Here is a 17,746-nt window from a genome sequence, read left to right on the forward strand (position 1 = left end):
AAATCTGAACCTATCTTCCCGAACTGCCACTTTCATTCCTCAGGTTTTGTTTTTTTGAGATTGTTTATTTGAGAGAGAAAGAGAACGAGAGAGCATGAGCGGGGGGAAGGGCCAGAGGTAGAGGGAGAAGCGGACTCCTCACCGAGCAGGGAGCCTGATGTGGAACTTGATCCCAGGACCCTGAGATCATGACCTGAGCCGAAGTCAGACGCTTAGCCTACTGAGCTACCCAGGGGCCCCCATTCATCAGTTTTGAATTGTGGAGGTCAGGAAGGGGTCTTCTGAAGTGTTGGGCTAAATTTGTCGTGATTCCTAAGATGAGAATTTGACGTTTGTAGAGTTGAAAGTTGGTATCTTCATTATGCTTGAAGCATCGTCTTCTATGTCTTTCAGACACTGCTCACTTTTCTTTCTGCTTCTTCCTGTAATAAAACATTTTTCTATCAAAGCCAAGGAATTGGTTCTCGATTTAAGAATGTCAGGTGTGTGACAGAACCCCATATCTGCCCATATGCAGGACCCTGTGTTTCTAAGCCAGATTTGGTCTCTCTGCTGGAGCAAGGGAAGGAGCCCTGGATGGTGGAAAGAGAGCTGACAAGGGGCCTGTTCTCAGGTGAGTGTGGCAAGCCTAGGGGGAAGCGCCGCTGCAGGTGAGAGCAGAGCTTTCACCAGAAGCCGCGAGTCCTCACTCATGTACGGGAGAAGATGCACGGGACTTTACCAAGCCCTCCAGGTCTAGAGAGAAAATGGAGGTCTGGGGTTTCAAAGTTACTCTCTTTCCAACTTCTTTGCTGCCTTCTCTCGAGTGATTGCTCATTCCCTGTAATGTTCTTCCTGCTCTTGGCTACTTATGTCTGCTCCGTTCCCTACATGCCCTGTCCTGACCCCGATGTACTCTTGAGCTGTTTTTCGTGATCACCTGGCCCGCTCATTTCATTATGCATCCATTCCTGTAAGAACCACGAATTGAAAGTTATTTGAGAGAGCCATTGTGCTTGGCATTGGCAGGTACTTGGAGAAAGAGAATTTACACATATGTTGTAATTGTAAATGGTCACTCCAGTGAAAAGGATGAAACATGTTTATGGATGAACTGGATGAAGTAGGGTTTGCAAAATTTCCAATAGGGCATTGCAGAGGTAAAGGAGAGGATTGATTTCCCAGCTTCCTTGTTTGAGTCAGACAGGGTGGGCAGAAGTTGGATTGCAAGAAGATATAAGTGGAGGGTCTCTTCTTTTTGGGGGTGGGTTCTCTTCATCTTTTGATACATAAGGGAAAGAATAAATTTCTTTAGAAAATAATGGTTTATAGAATATGTAATCCTGTCACCTGTTTGGAAGCAGAATGTAAAACCATGACCTATAATCACAGTATGTTAACGGAGCAAGCATAGACTTCTTCAAGTGAAAAACACGTATTTTTCACATAGTTGGAATTGCAGTGTGTATTCCGTCACACATAGAGATGTTTTTCACATGCATTCTGTGTCATATATCCTATTGCTCAATTAGGTTACTTCACATTTTTGTTATTAAAAATATACTTGCAACAGGTATCTTTATGTAAGTGAAAACTGTACCTTTTTGGGATTGCTGCATCCCTGGATAGAAACATCTGTTAGGCACTGAAAGTTTTGGTTGCTTTCAGCAACTCTAGCAATGATTAGATAACTTGACACATGGGATTAATGGCATCCTCCCAGCACTGGCTATTTCGATGAAAATATTTGCTTATTATTTGTTGAAGATTATACCCAAAATTATTTTTTTTATTGTGGAAGAGATTGAATACTGTTTCTACATTTATTTATTCTTTTTATTCTTTTGTTAAATGTACCTCATTTGTATTCATTTCTCTACTCATGTCTTAAAAGCTTTCTTAACAGTTCCAGTGATCTTTTTCATATCAACATACTAATTCTTTGATGTTTGGTTTCACACTTTTTCACATATGGTAATAAGAGTTTCTGTTTAATTAGACCTTTTTAAAATTGTATGTAAAAATTTTAACATTTTTATGTAGTATCATATATTACTTTTATGAATTCTCCTTCCATTTTTGTCCTTAGAAAGTTGAGATATGTGATTCTACTTCATTGTTTTATTTTTATTATTTACTTATTTATTTATTTTTAAAGATTTTATTTATTTGACAGAGAGAGACACAGCGAGAGAGGGAACACAAGCAGGGGGAGTGGGAGAGGGAGAAGCAGGCTTCCCGCGGAGCAGGGAGCCCGATGCGGGGCTCGATCCCAGGACCCTGGGATCATGACCCGAGCCGAAGGCAGACGCTTAATGACTGAGCCACCCAGGTGCCCCTCTACTTCATTGTTTTAAAAGCTGTCTAGTATTATGATAAATGAATATAAATTTACTGATTTACTGTTAAGGATATTTGAACATTTAGGTCTTTTCCAGTTTTTACCTATAATAAATTGTGGTCCAGTTTGTACTTCTCTCTTTGCATGATCAAAGTATACATTTTTTAAAAAAAAGTTTCATGGATATAGTGCTATACCACTGGTGAACAATATCTGAGAATGCCTGTTTCTAGACATCTTCACCAATAGTATTTTATATTTTTTAAATTTTTGCCAAGCTCTTGGGTGAAAATGGATGTTTTATTTCATTTGCATTTCCTGGAGTACTTGTAATGTTGAGAAATATGCAGTTTAAATCCATTTAGTGTTCATATTCTGTTAATGTTGTCTTCATACTCATCACCCACATTTCTTTTGGGTCATATTTCCTTGTCTTTCTGTTGTTTCAATATAAATCCTATCTCAAAAATGTGATACATTTTGTTCCCACTTTTGGGTAGCCTGTAAGTTTGCACATGCTCTTTCTTCTCACCATACAGTAGTTTAAGTTGGGTGGTATCTTTATAGAAGTATTTACTTTGTTGACCTTTTGTTTCACTCATAGTTTTTTCTTTTTATTAATAGAGGTATCATTTCCATTTGTACCACATCACAGATGTGGTCTTCTTTATGTTACTTACTTAATTCTTTCTTGCTCTCTTCCTATCTTTGAATGAACACAGTATGTTTTTCCATTTTTTAATATCTTCTTAATTTCATTCAGCAATGTTTTGCAGTTTTCAGCATATGATCTTGTACCTCCTTGGGTAAATTTATTTGTAAACAATTTATTCTTTTAATGCTGTCCTTCATGGAATTGTTTTCATAATTTCCTTTTCAGATTGTTCATTCCTAGTGTATAGAACTACACTGATTTTTGTGTGTTGGGATCTTGTGTCTTGTAACTTTGATGAATTGATTTATTAGCTCTAATACTTTTCTTGTGGATTCTTTAGGGTTTTCTATATGTGGGATCATGTCATCTTCAAATGACAGTTTTATTCTTCCTTTCTAACTAGGATGACTTTTATTTCTATTTCTAATTGCTTTGGCTAGAATGTCTAGTACAGTGTTGAGTAGAAGATGCAAAAGCAGGCATCCTTGTCTTAATTACTGACCTAAGAAGGAAGACTTTAAGTATTTAGATTTCATTAAAAAAGACTTCCCTTTTTTAAGATAATCTTTTTCCAAACATTTGATTTTCTGCGTCATCTCCCCAATACCACTTTTATCTATATGTATTTATTGAGATATAACTTTATGTGCATAAATTTTTGGTGCATGCTAAGCGATTTATTTAGCAAAAGGACTTCAGGCATATACACTCCTCCCTGTAAGCATTAGAGTCTGAGATAAGACATATGCTTGTTCAGTAGTGTATATGATGTGATTAAATATAATGGCAGCATGCACCATTTTTATAAAAACAGTTGTTTCGAACCAAGAAATTAAACTGCAAGGTCCTGTTCATTAATATATGGCCAGAGAAGTGAAGAATTAATTAATAAACGGCCAGAAAAGTGTCAGGCCTATGAAAGCATGCAGGTGAATGTAAAAATGATTGTATGTGTCTACTGAGCTTCAGCTTTTGGTTGGTAATGTAGGTTTTGTTGAAATTAAATAAGATGTGGTTAGCAGAAACCTTATTTTCCGGTTGTAGGGGAATGACCAGCTTTCAGGTAATCTTGATAAATGGTTTTTTTTGTTTTGTTTTTTTAAGATTTTATTTGACAGAGAGAGACACAGCGAGAAAGGGAACACAAGCAGGGGTAGAGGAAGAAGCGGCTCCCCACTGAGCAGGGAGCCCGATGCGGGACTCGATCCCAGGACCCTGGGATCATGACCTGAGCTGAAGGCAGACGCTTAACAGACTAAGCCACCCAGGCGTCCCAATCCTGATAAATGTTAATGAATACTTTGTCTTTTTGGTGCTTTCATAGCCGGCACTGAAGCAAGACAGGACAGGAGAGAGAGTAAAGGCAATGAATGTCAGCATTCTTAGGTGGTGTGATTGCAGAACATTTTCCCAGTTCCCTTCTCCTAATATGTAACTGATTCCACATATATTTTATTCTTTTCTGCTCACCTCTTGTAGGCTCCTGTATAAATTCATGCTGGGGCTTACTTACATACATTGTCAACTGCATGTTTACGTGTTTTAGAGCCACATAGTTTATGTGGTTTAATTAGGGCTTATTTCACCAATTAGTGAATTCATTCACAATTTTTCTTTTAGCAAATTCCTTTTTCTAGCACACAATAAAGGAAATATTTGTTTTCTTGATATCTTTCAGGCCAGCAATCTATAAATGAGACCCAGGAATTATTTTCAAAGCAAGATTCATTCGCTGAAGTAACAGATAGAACTTCAAACACGAATTTGGAGTGTTCCGCTTTCAGAGAAAATTGGGATTCCGAGGGTATGTTTGAAAGGAAGCTGGCAGGTCAGGAGACACAATTCAGGCAAGAGGCAATCACTCATAACAAAACCCTCTCTAAGGAAAGAGAATGTACTTTTAATAAATCTGGAAGATGGTTTCATTTGGACATTTCAGAAGAGAGAATTCATAATTGTGATTCAGTTAAGAAAAATTTTCCCAAAAATTCAGTGGTAATAAAACATCCAGGAATTTATGCAGGAAAAAAACTTTTCAAATGTAATGAATGTAAGAAAACTTTTACCCAGAGCTCATCCCTTACTGTTCATCAGAGAATTCATACTGGGGAGAAACCCTATAAATGTAATGAATGTGGAAAGGCCTTCAGTGATGGCTCATCCTTTGCTAGACATCAAAGATGTCACACTGGCAAGAAGCCTTATGAATGTATCGAATGTGGGAAAGCTTTCATACAGAACACATCCCTTATTCGTCACTGGAGATATTACCACACTGGGGAGAAACCCTTTGATTGCATCGATTGTGGGAAAGCCTTCAGTGATCACATAGGACTTAATCAACATAGGAGAATTCATACTGGAGAGAAACCTTACAAATGTGATGTATGTGACAAATCCTTTAGATATGGCTCATCACTTACTGTACATCAAAGGATTCATACTGGAGAAAAACCATATGAATGTGATGTTTGCAGAAAAGCCTTCAGCCATCATGCATCACTCACTCAACATCAAAGAGTGCATTCTGGAGAAAAGCCTTTTAAATGTAAAGAATGTGGGAAAGCTTTTAGGCAGAATATACACCTTGCTAGTCATTTGAGGATCCATACTGGAGAGAAACCCTTTGAATGTGGGGAATGTGGTAAATCCTTCAGTATCAGTTCACAGCTGGCTACTCATCAGAGAATTCATACTGGAGAGAAGCCCTATGAATGTAAGGTTTGTAGTAAAGCATTCACCCAGAAGGCTCACCTTGCACAGCATCAGAAAACTCATACAGGAGAGAAACCATATGAGTGTAAGGAATGTGGTAAAGCCTTTAGCCAAACCACACACCTTATTCAACACCAGAGGGTTCACACTGGAGAAAAACCCTATAAATGTATCGAATGTGGGAAGGCCTTTGGTGATAACTCATCCTGTACTCAACATCAGAGGCTTCACACTGGCCAAAGACCTTATGAATGTATTGAATGTGGGAAGGCATTCAAGACAAAGTCCTCGCTTATCTGTCATCGCAGAAGTCATACGGGAGAGAAACCTTATGAATGTAGCGCATGTGGCAAAGCCTTTAGCCATCGTCAGTCCCTTAGTGTCCATCAGAGAATTCATTCTGGAAAGAAACCATATGAATGCAAAGAATGTAGGAAAACCTTCATCCAAATCGGACATCTTAATCAACATAAAAGAGTCCACACTGGAGAGAGATCCTATAAGAAGAGCAGAAAAGTCTTCAGGCAGACCGCACACCTTGCTCATCAGAGAATTCATAATGGAGAGTCGTCAGCACGCCCCTCTTTACCTTCCACGTCGAATCCTGTGGATCTGCTTCCCAGATTTCTCTGGGGTCCGTCCTCACTCCCATCACCGTAGTCTCAACATTGTTATTTCAGCTGGACTGCTCCATTAGTTTAAAAACTGGTCCCTCTGTTTGGTTGGTTTTGTTGTCCTTTATGAGTTTGTTCTTCACATTGCAGTCAGATTGATTTTTTTTTAAGTGTAAATACAATTCATTCACTTCTTAGGTAAAAACTTGTGTTGAGATCCTTTAAATTGGTTAATACGTAAGATGTGCTTAGCAAAGAGCCTGGTCCAGACCAAGTGTTGAGTAAAACATTATTTTAGGACATTGAAGAGTTACCACAGTCAGCTCTGAATAAAAATGATGCATAGGAGGAGGCCAGGAGAAACCAGTTTAGATCAGAAACAGAAGTTTCAAGGTAGTCAGCGAGGTTTTGCCAATGGTGGTTTAAAACTTGTTTCCATAATGTTGAGTTAGAACTATGGTTTCCCATCTCATCTGCATAAATGTAAGGTGATGTGACTTTATTGGTGAGAGAATTCAGCTTTACTATACATCTGACAACAGTCTTAGGAAGTGTGTAGAGAACATGGATCAGTAGGCCTCTTAGAACAAAAGAAACAATCAGAAAAAAAATGCAAGATTTATATGTACAAAGGTAAACTACTGACATGTTACTCAAGAATTAGAAAATTTGGAAAGATCTGATCTATTTAAAATCACCTGGGCTTACGAATGAACTTGCTTCAACTTTTAAGGAACTGTCAACCTTGAGGTAAACCATTCTAATGTAGGTGTCAGCAGACTAACCCAATGACCAAAGTCTCACTGGTTTTCCATGATCTAAATTAAAAATGTTTTTAAATGGTTGAACAAACAAAAAGAATATTTTGTGACAATGTGAAAGTTACATTAAATTTAAAATTCAGCGTCTGTAAATGAAGTTTTATTGGCTTACAGACACACTCATTTGTTCACATTTTCCTGTGGCTGCTTTCACTCCACAGTGGCAGAGTTGAGTAGCTGCAACAGAGCCAATATGGCCCACAAAGCCTCAAGTATCTACTCGGTCCTCTTACAGAAGAAGTTTGCCAACCCTTACTCTGGCACAGAGAAGAATATACTAAAGGTTCTAATTATTTCTAAGTGTATAATACAACTCTCACTTCCAAAACAAGACAAACTATAAGGCAACTTATGAGTAGAGGTGAAAGGGAATTATTAAACTATTGAAATAGGAAAATATGTCCATAGAGGAGAAATACATTTTTCTAGATGAAACAATACTGTGAACGTGTTTGTAAATTGTCATTCACAACAGAGTCCCAGTAAGGATATGTTTACTTTGTTTTAGTTGAAACTACCCAAGGAAAGATAATTGGGCAAGCATAGCAGGACATTTTTGAAATAGATTTCTTCGCATTTCAGATTTTGGTATATAGTAAGACTGGTTTTTTGTTATTGGGGGAAATGTTTTGACAGTTGGTTATCCACCCTCTTAAAGAAAAAAAGCACACATACCTTACAGAAAAATATCATGCAATTGTATTTAACATTTCTAATTATGAAATGATATGTAAGAAGCAAACATAAAAAGGACGTCTTTACTAAGTAGGACATGGGGTCCTAGGAGACATGAGGAAGGGAGTAAGTTGGCCTGGACAAAGATTTAAAACTTCAGCATGGTGGAAGTCACCAACAAGATGTAAAAGACGACAAAATAATACAAGTTATATGAAAAACTAGGTCCTTTGGGAACAAAGTGCCATTACACATACAAAGAAGTAGGGGGAAAATTGGCAGTGCATACCAACAAGGCATGTTGGTTGAAGAATTCAAATGAATAGAGAAAATCTAAATTTCTTAGCCTCGCTAATTGGAAAATTAAAAATGAAAACAAATTTTCTTAGCTTTCAGATGGATTAAAATCTAAAATTTGGATAATATCCGGTACTGGCATCAGTGTGGGAAAACAGATATTTGATCATTAGCTGTGTAAATTTGTCTCCTTTTTGGATGGCCACATAGTATGACTTATCAACATTATAAATATGCGTTCCTTTTGAAACAATAATCCTAGATCTAGGAATTTTGTCCCATTGGAATAAATAGATGTAAATAATGTTTATTGTAAAATTGTTGTAATTATGATAAATAGGATTTCAGTGTCCTGCCAAGCAGGTTCATTAAACTGTGATTATTCAATACTATATTGTCTGGTTAGTAGAAAGAGGTTAAAGTCTGTGTAAGCTTCTATGGAGAGTTGTCCGTCCACAATATATTAAATGAGATATGTGACTTGCAAAACCTAATGTGTGAAATCTTGTAGTCATAGCGTCATAATTAATATTGAATATGTATATATGTGCATGTGTGTATATACACATACTTTTCAGTATGTATGTTGAAATCTGTTTTTGTCTTTAACACACACTCTTTCTAGCTCTTGGTTGGCATGTTCACTTTCTTCATCTGTGGTGTTCCACAGTCACACGTGGATCTAATTAAGCCAATTAGATTTTTATTCTTTGTGTTTTGATTGGAGACATAGGGACAGGAGCAGGGCCAATATTCAGCCTTATATATGGCATAACGGATGTTTTCTTTCAGTATTCATTGTGATTGGTTGGGGCCCTTTTGTAACTAACTGTTAAGAACGTGAAGTATCACTCCTGGGCTGAAGTACTGTAGTTGGAGTTGAGTCATCCTTTGGCAGCAGCATGAAGATTTCTGCATCCCCACCTAGTGGATCACACTCTGATCCACTAAAACCTTTCTCAGATCCTCGTTCGGTTCTTTAGATCAGTGAGGTACTTGATATTCTTCCAATATTTAATTTCTTTTTTTTTTTTAAAGATTTTATTTATTTGAGAGAGAGAATGAGAGACAGCACATGAGAAGGGGGAGGGTCAGAGGGAGAAGCAGACTCCCCGCCGAGCAGGGAGCCTGATGCGGGACTCGATCCTGGGACTCCAGGATCATGACCTGAGCTGAAGGCAGTCGCTTAACCAACTGAACCACCCAGGCGCCCCTCAATATTTAATTTCTGATTTTAACTCTGCTTTTGTTCTCAACCAAAGAAAGCTAGTCCACATGGCAGCTGATATTGGAGAACGATTAGCAAAGGATAGAGAAGTGGAATATTCAGGATTGATTATTGTCAAAAGATAGAAACTTTTTTTTTTTAAAGATTTTATTTGACAGAGACACAGCGAGAGAGGGAACACAAGCAGGGGGAGTGGGAGAGGGAGAAGCAGGCTTCCCGCGGAGCAGGGAGCCCGATGCGGGGCTCGATCCCAGGACCCTGGGATCATGACCTGAGCCGAAGGCAGATGCTTAACAACTGAGCCACCCAGATGCCCTATTTCCACTGTATTTAATAACTGGTCCCCAGGATCGAAACTGCATTAGGGTTTTGTTTTAATTAAGAGCATTTCATGGCATGGCTGCCAAGTCACACATTGATTTGTGTCAATAGAAAAGGGACTGAGCACTCTTGAATGATTGTAATTAAAATCACTATGAACATTTCCACTGGAATTCCTAAAAGACTTGCATTTATGCAAATGTTGGCTTATAGGGGAATTATTGTTTAGCTTATAGCAGGTCCAGTTACCAAAAACCCATAATATGATTATTTTCCAAAGTCATGGGTATTTGTTAATATCTGTGTTATGACTAGATGACCACCAAAGTTTGTGCTTTTTCTATTGTCTGGAATTGATTCTGGAAAGTGAGTATCCAGGCACATCCTACATTACTCAGCCACTATTGCTTCTGGTTATGGCTATTAGACTAATTTTCTTCAATGTGGTTTGAATAGCAGTATGTCAGTTGGGGCTCTGTTAATAAGATGACGTACTGTCCAGCTGGAAGAAGAATCTTGATAATATGGAATGGCAAAATTGCAAGAAGGAAGAACTCTGGGCCCCTAAACCACTGTTTGGAGAAAAGCCATCAGTCACCCAGGAGCACCAGCAATGGATTATTACGTGAGTGAGAAATAAACTTGTATGTGTTAAAGTGATGACACTTGGGTTTTGATCATAGTAGCTACTGTCATTCTAATCCATATGGTATCTTTGATTACCGATAGGATCCCTACTTTATTATTATTTTTATTTATTTATTTATTTTTTAAAAGATTTTATTTATTTACCCAACAGAGAGAGACACAGCGAGAGAGGGAACACAAGCAGGGGGAGTGGGAGAGGGAGAAGCAGGCTTCCCGCAGAGCAGGGAGCCCGATGCGGGGCTCGATCCCAGGACCCTGGGATCATGACCTGAGCCAAAGACAGACAATGACTGAGCCGCCCAGGCGCCCCTAGGATCCCTACTTTAACTTGCTGTATCATAGAGTAAGAGTTGTGGTGGTAAGATCGTTAGCTATTATGTAACAAAGGACCCTAAAGCATAGTGGCTTAAAACATATTTATTATCTTACAATTTGTTTGCGAAAGGAATCCAGGCATAGCTTACCTGGGTGCCTCAGCTCCCACAAGGCTGCAGGCAAGTTGTTGGCCAATGCTGCAGTCATCTGAAGGCTTTATTGGAGGAGAATCATCTTCCAAACGCACTTATTTAAAATGTTGGCTGGGTTGGGGGTCCTTGCTGGCTTTTGGCTGGGCACATCAGTTCTTTCCACATGGGCAGCTCACAGCATGGCATCTGCCTTCCTTGAAAGTGAGCAGGCAAGAGAGGGTACCTAAGACAGAAGCCAAAGTCCTTTTGTAACCTATTATTAGGTAGTGACATCCCTTCTTTTTGACATCCCTTCTTTTTGTATTCAGTTAATTAGAAGTGGTCATGAGGTCCAGCTCATTTCCAAGGGGAAAGGATTACAAAAGAGTACAAATAACAGGAGGCAAGATCATTGGGAGCCATCGGGATCTGACAGACTCCTTGGTGATTCATGTCCTTTTACGTGAAAAACACACTCACTCCCCTCCCAAAGCCCCCCCCCCCCCCCGCCCCACCAAAGTCTCATCTCCTTATAGCACTAGCTCAAAATTAAGAATCTTGTCCTCTGAATTAGGTTTGGGTGCTGGTGAGGCTAGTAAGGTGCAGATTCTTAAGGACAGTTCCTCTCGATCCACAGACCTCTGGAAGTAAGACATTATCTGCTGCCCCCCACCCCCACCCCGCCCCAGTTCTCCTCTCCTGCAGGTAACACAGCGAAATCACTGGTGCGTAGCAATTCGGAAATCTGGACAGAAAAATGTTTGGAAATTCCTTGATTAGGTCTCAAGGCCTGGGAATAATTCACATTCTGAACTCTCAGTTCTGCCGTGTGTTTGCAGCTCAGTAGTTTTCTAATCTTGCGTGATGGCATTTGAATTTTGGGAATCAGTGGTCTCTATTTTGTATTTTCTGCCCCTCTCACTCCAGGTTGGCAGTATATCTTCTGAGATAATTCTCTTGAGAACTCTGTGGACTTTGTGTGAATCCCACTGGGGTTCACCCCGTTGCACAAAAACCACAGCCATGTGTCATTAAATAGCACTCTGAGATACCAGTTTTGATCTTTCTGAGGTTCCAATAGATTTTACAGTCATACTTTTTTCTCTCTAGACCAGTTCCTGAGCAGTACCCTGGATTTTATCTTTGCTTGGATGCCATTTCTTAATTTTAGCATCATCTGCCATCTACGGAGGCTATAGATATTCAAAACCATCAAGTCCTGGCTTCTTGCTAATAGTCTTTCCCTCAATTTATCTCTCTCCTTTGCATGTTTCTACAAGCAGCAAGAAAAAAAAAAAAGCAGGTAACATTTTCAACACGTTGGTGAAATTCTCCTCAGGTCACCCAGTTCTACTCTCCACATTAATTGCAAATAGTAGGGTTGAAAAACCCTGTCACTACATAACAAGAACCCTCTTTCTTCCATTTCTAACAAGGTTTTTCCTCACTTTTTTTTAAAGCCTTCACCAGCACTTAAAGTTCAAAATTTCTGACTAATCTTTTATTTATGCAAGCATTGGACAAACTCTAGGCATCCCAGCTAAGGCTGAAAGAACTTAATAAATTATGGCTTCAGTGACTACCTATCTCCAGAGAGTTAGAGTTTGGAGATTAAGTTCAGCCAAGTGAATCACCTACCAAAATGTATTAAAGAGCAATGCAGTGAGACAAGAAGAGAGAGAAACAATAAGGTGCAGAAGACAGAAGATTAACAGAAGCAGCTCTATCTTTGAAAAGATGCAGAATGCATCCAAGCCTCTGAAGAAAGAAAGGTTTTTTTAAACCAACTGAACAACATCAATAACAACAACAAAAAGATAAGAGAAAAATGCCCCAATGTTCATAGCAGCAATGTCCGCAATAGCCAAACTGTGGAAAGAGCTGAGATGCCCTTCAACAGATGAATGGATAAAGATGTGGTCCACGTATACAATGGAATATTACTCAGCCATCAGAAAGGATGAATACCCAACTTTTGCATCCACATGGATGGGACTGGAGGAGATGATGCTAAGTGAAATAAGTCAAGCAGAGAAAGTCAATTATATGGTTTCACTTATTTGTGGAACATAAGGAACAGCAAGGAGGACATTAGGAGAAGGAAGGGAAAAATGGGGGGGGGAAATCGGAAGGGGAGACGAACCATGAGAGACTATGGACTCAGGAACAAACTGAGGGTTCTCGGGGGGTGGGGGATGGGTTAGCCCAGTGATGGGTATTAAGAAGGGCACATACTGATGGAGTACTGGGTGTTATATGAAAACAATGGATCATGGATCACTACATCAAAAACTAATGATGTATTGTATGGTGACTAACATAACACAAAAAAATTTTAAAAAAATGCAGAACAGACTAAGGGCAGTGACTTTAGACATGATAGAGAATTGAACACCCAACTATATAGTTTTTGAAATCTAAATGAAGGGAATAAACTCTTTGAGAAATATATAATTGCATGAGGAAATATAGGGAATATTACTTTTTTAAGATTTATTTATTTTAGAGAGAGCAACTGGTGCAGAGGGAGAGGAAGAGAATCTCAAGCAGACTCCCTGATGAGTGAAGAGTCCAACACGGGGCTCGATCCCAGGACCCTGAAATCATGACCTGAGCTGAAATCGAGTCAGATGCTTAACTGACTGAGCCACTCAGGTGCGCCAATATAGAGAATAATAAGTCAAGGCAAAAGGTTGTCAAAGACCTCTTATCCTAGAAAAATCCCTTTCAGATGGCTTTGAAAGCAAACTCTACCAAACTATCAAGAAATTCCTATCTTACAAAAGTTATTTCAAGAAATGGAAAAAAGAGTAAAAGCTGCCCAGCTCATTTTATAAAGTTCATATAATCTTATTTCCAAAATAAGAACAACATACGATAATGAAAAGGTCTGTTTCACATATGAACATGACTTAAAATTTTACATAATTAGCTCACTATATTCACCAGCTTAAAAATTAACGTGTCATGATCAAATAGTGTTTTTCCACAAAATGCAAGGATGGCTCAACATCAGGAAATCTATCAATCACTCCTTTACCACATTAATAAAAGAGAAAAATTATATGATTACCTTAATGTAGAAAAGTGTCAAACAGACCACAAATAAACAGTATACATAACAGTACAATTGCATGAAGCACAATAATACCTAATGTTCTCACTTTGATATTAAGAATAGGGCAGGTACATCCAGTATTGCTGCTACTGATTAACATGGTACTGGAGGTCCAGCCATCCTCTAAGGAAAGAAGGAATTAAGAGATGTACTGACAGGAAGAGAGTAGTACTGTCATAATTGGTAGATATGAGGATCTACCTGTAAAAACCAACCTGTAAGAGCATTAGCAAGAGTGCCAGATTGACAAGTCAACTTACATAATCAATATTTTGTTTCTCCTTTATGCCATCTTTGGTTTTGAGATTTTTTTAAAAAAGATTTTATTTATTTGACAGAGAGAGACCAGCAGCAGAGGGAGAGGAAGAAGCAGACTCCCTGATGAGCAGGAACCCTGATATGGGACTCGATCCCAGGACCCTCGGGATCATGACCCAAGCTGAAGGCAGATGGTTCACAGGCGGCCTTAATTGAAGACTTTTATATTATTCTGTTTTCTTTCCTCTCTTAGGGTTTTCCCTCTGTCTTCCTTCAAGATTTTATCTTTGATCTTATGTATCTTGAATATGATATGCCTAGGGGTGTGTGTGTGTGTGTGTGTGTGTGTGTGTGTGTGTGTATTTGTACCACATGGTATTCTCTGTGCTTCCTGGATCTGTGGCTTGGTGTCTGTCATTTTAACTTTGGACATGCTCAGTCATTAGTACTTCAAATATTTATTTTCCTTTGTTTTATTGGCATTAAAATTATGCATATGTTATACCTTTTGTAATTGTCCCATGGTTCATGGATATTCCGGGGTGCTTTTTTTTTTTTTTTTCATTCTTTGTTTCTCTTTGTATCTCAGTTTGGAAAGTTTCTATTGACATATCCTCAAATTTACTCATTCTTTCCTCAGCTGTGTCTGGTCTATTAATGAACCCATCAAAGGCAGTCTTCATTTCTGGTACAGTGCTTTAACTTTCTAGCATTTCCTTTTGGCTCTTTCTTAGAGCTTCCATCTCTATGCTTACATTATCCCTCTGTTTTTGCATGTTGTAAGTTTTTGCACTTTCCCATTAGTCACCTAACATATTAATCATGTTTATTTTAAATTCCTGGTATGATAATTCCAAAATCTCTGCCATGTCTGAATCTGGCTCTAATGCTTGTTTTGTTTCCTCGGACTGTTTTTTTCTTGTGCATGCCTAGTAATTTTTTTAAATACATATTTTTTAAATATTTTATTTGATAGAAAGAGACACAGTGAGAGAGGGAACACAAGCAGGGGGAGTGGGAGAGGGAGAAGCAGGCTTCCTGCCGAGCAGGGAGCCCGATGCGGGGCTCGATCCCAGGACCCTGGGATCATGATCTGAGCGGAAGGCCGACACTCAACAACTGAGCCACCCAGGCGCCCATGCCCAGTAATTTTTTGTTGAAAGCTGGACATGATGTACTATATACTAGTAACTAAGGTAATTAGACTTTTAGTGTAAGGTTTTATGTTAATTTGGCCAGGCTTGTGTCTAATGTTTGCTGTACCTGTTGGTGCCAGAGGTTTTGGTTTTCTTTAGTTTCTTTGCTTTTTTTCCTCCCTGAAATCTTTACATTTTCCTAACTATAAGAAGGACTTTTTATAGAGTTTGTGTCTTGCAGCTTGTTGCAATCTGCTGTTATTATACTGCAGCCCTGTTGGTGTGGTAGTCTAATATGGGAAAGGGGAACTATTGTATGATCTTACGATTAAATCTCAGCTTTTCAAGGGGCTTGAGTCCTTGGGCGGTGATCCTCAGAAGTGCTTCTTAGCCCTTCCTGAGGCAGGAAGGCTAAAGGGGCTGGAGCTGCCAAATTGCCCTTCCTCCCGGTTCAAAAAGGCTCTGGTATGTAGTTTTTCTAAGAGTGCAGGACTTTGTTATGGAGAATGTTCTGAGTGCACTCTAAAATGTTTACTTTTCCCCTCTCCCTGCCCCAGACTGAAGGAGTTTCCTCCCACCCCTATCTTTAATGTTAGAACATGGTGGAGTTCCTGGAGGTAAGATCCATGAAAATGTGGCCCTCTAAGACTAGGCCCCCAGGAATTTTCAAAGCACAAGTTAGTCCATGCTAAGCCTCCAGTTCATCAAAATTACCAGTTAAGAGTTTCTATCAGAAGCACCTTCTGCTTCAGGTAAGCTCATACTTGCCATGATTTTCTGTATTAGCCTGTCTCTCCAAATTTTGGGGTGTGGTTTCCTTTGTGACTTCAATTCTCTGATGGATCTAAAAAAAAAAAAAGTTGATTTTCAGTTTGTTGAGCGTTTTTCTTGTGAAGATGTGAGTGAAGGTTTCCAAGCTCCTTCTACGTTACTTCTAAAGTGGAAGGTATCGGTACAGCTTTTTACCCGATTCTAACCACAAAGTGTCACAAACACCAAGATTCCACAGGCAGTGTCTTAGAGATGACATCCTCAGAGCTCGAGTTCACTTCGTGATGGGGTTCCCCAAGTCAGGGAGACTGGGTCCCGGAAATCCAGCTCCGCATGGAGCTCTGCTGCTTGGGGTTAACGTGTGGAGGGCCGGTCTCAGCACACTCTGCGATTTTATTTCTTTAGTGAGCACCTACGACGTGCTAGTCCTTCCGGCCCTGGGAACACAGCCCTAAACAGGACTTACAAGCTGTGTGTCTTCATGGGGCTCTCATTCTCGCAAAAGGTGAGAAAAAAGGGGCTGGCGGCGTAGATTGCATCAGAGGGAGGGCTGGGGATGAACTAAGGTTACACACACACACTCAGAAAGTCACAAATCACAGAAGCGCACAAAAGACCAAGCAAAACCCACGTCTTCACGCGCCTCCTTTCGCTAAGGCTCGGCCCCAGGGCCCTAAGCCCCGCCCGCTGCCCACGCGCCTGCGCGCCGCACGCCCCCCGCGATCCCGCAGGCGCGGGGGCGAGGGCACCCAGGCCTCCGCCTTGGGCGCCTCACGGCGGCGCCTGCGCACTCGGAGCCTGGCGGGGGCTCCCAGAATCCTCGGGGTTCAGCTCGCTTCAGGGAGGTACGCTGTACTTGGAGCGCCCAGAGCCGGGGCTGAGAGGCTTCTGGCGGCTCTCTCCCGCGCCGGCGGGCCTCCACAGGGAGCGGCGGGGAGCGGTCCCCAGCCCGCAGCTGGGGGGAACCAAGCCGGGCAGCGCGCCGCCCGGTCTGGACTACCCGCCCCAGGGGCCGTTGCGGCGGAGGACACGCCTACTTCCGGCGGGGACCGGCGTGCCGGCGACAGCGGGCGGGCGGCTGCTGAGAAAAAGCCGGTCCGCTCCGGAGCCGCGGCTGCCGGCCTGCTTGGGAGGTGGGGCCGCGCGAGTCCGGCCGCCCGTGGGCGGCGGGGCGTGCGGGAACTGATGACGGCGCGAGGCGGTGCCCCGGACAGCCTCCCGAGGGAGGCCAGCCCGGCGCACTCCCGCGGCCGCCGCCGCCGCGAGCCCGGCGCGGGCCGGGTCGGGGCCGTGAGGCTGGAGGCGTGGACCGGGGCGGAGGGCACAGGTGAGGGTGTCAGGGGCCTGGGGCACGGCGGCGCGAGTGCCGGAGGAGGGCGTCCCCGGCCGCGGGGGCCGGCGGACCAGGAGTCCAGAGTCGGGGGGGTCCCTGCGCCCGGAGCGTGAGGCTGACCTGCCCGGAGAGTTGGGGGGGGAGTCCCTGGAACCGGAGCGTGAGGCTGACCTGTCCGGAGAGTTGGGGGGGGGAGTCCCTGGAACCGGAGCGTGAGGCTGACCTGTCCAGAGTCGGGGGGTCCCTGGGCCCGGAGCGTGAGGCTGACCTGCCCCGGAGAGTTGGGGGGGGGAGTCCCTGGAACCGGAGCGTGAGGCTGACCTGTCCGGAGAGTTGGGGGGGGTGATGTCCCTGGAACCGGAGCGTGAGGCTGACCTGTCCGGAGAGTTG

At 41.6% G+C, this 17,746-nt stretch overlaps 2 protein-coding genes and 1 long non-coding RNA gene across 4 annotated transcripts in view; 2 read left to right on the plus strand and 1 right to left on the minus strand.

Annotated features, from left to right (window-relative positions):
- The window catches only part of ZFP28 (ZFP28 zinc finger protein), a 45,185-nt gene extending 36,594 nt beyond the window's left edge, over positions 1 to 8,591 (plus strand). The window contains exons 7-8 of one of the 2 annotated variants that reach the window (XM_025848799.2): positions 518 to 613; positions 4,654 to 8,591. In XM_025848799.2, the coding sequence (XP_025704584.2) occupies positions 518 to 613; positions 4,654 to 6,350 (1,793 nt within the window). In that variant the 3' untranslated portion in view covers positions 6,351 to 8,591. The remainder of the gene's footprint in view (positions 1 to 517; positions 614 to 4,653) is intronic. The other variant, XM_073889354.1, reaches the window with a different exon arrangement.
- LOC141371832 (uncharacterized) lies at positions 40 to 16,198 on the minus strand. Its single transcript, XR_012377088.1, has 3 exons — positions 16,021 to 16,198; positions 10,759 to 10,984; positions 40 to 422 (listed from the first exon to the last, which is right to left on the minus strand). It is a non-coding gene; the product is annotated as an uncharacterized lncRNA (long non-coding RNA).
- An 886-nt stretch (positions 16,199 to 17,084) lies between these two features.
- Positions 17,085 to 17,746, plus strand: part of LOC112806529 (uncharacterized) — a 41,765-nt gene continuing 41,103 nt past the window's right edge. The window contains exon 1 of the mRNA XM_025849280.2: positions 17,085 to 17,350. The gene's annotated coding sequence lies outside the window, so the exon portion shown is untranslated. The remainder of the gene's footprint in view (positions 17,351 to 17,746) is intronic.

The sequence above is a fragment of the Callorhinus ursinus genome, unplaced genomic scaffold (assembly GCF_003265705.2).
Source record: "Callorhinus ursinus isolate GAN/ISIS: 27379988/994484 unplaced genomic scaffold, GSC_fseal_2.0 scaffold106, whole genome shotgun sequence".
Classification (NCBI taxonomy): domain Eukaryota; kingdom Metazoa; phylum Chordata; class Mammalia; order Carnivora; family Otariidae; genus Callorhinus; species Callorhinus ursinus.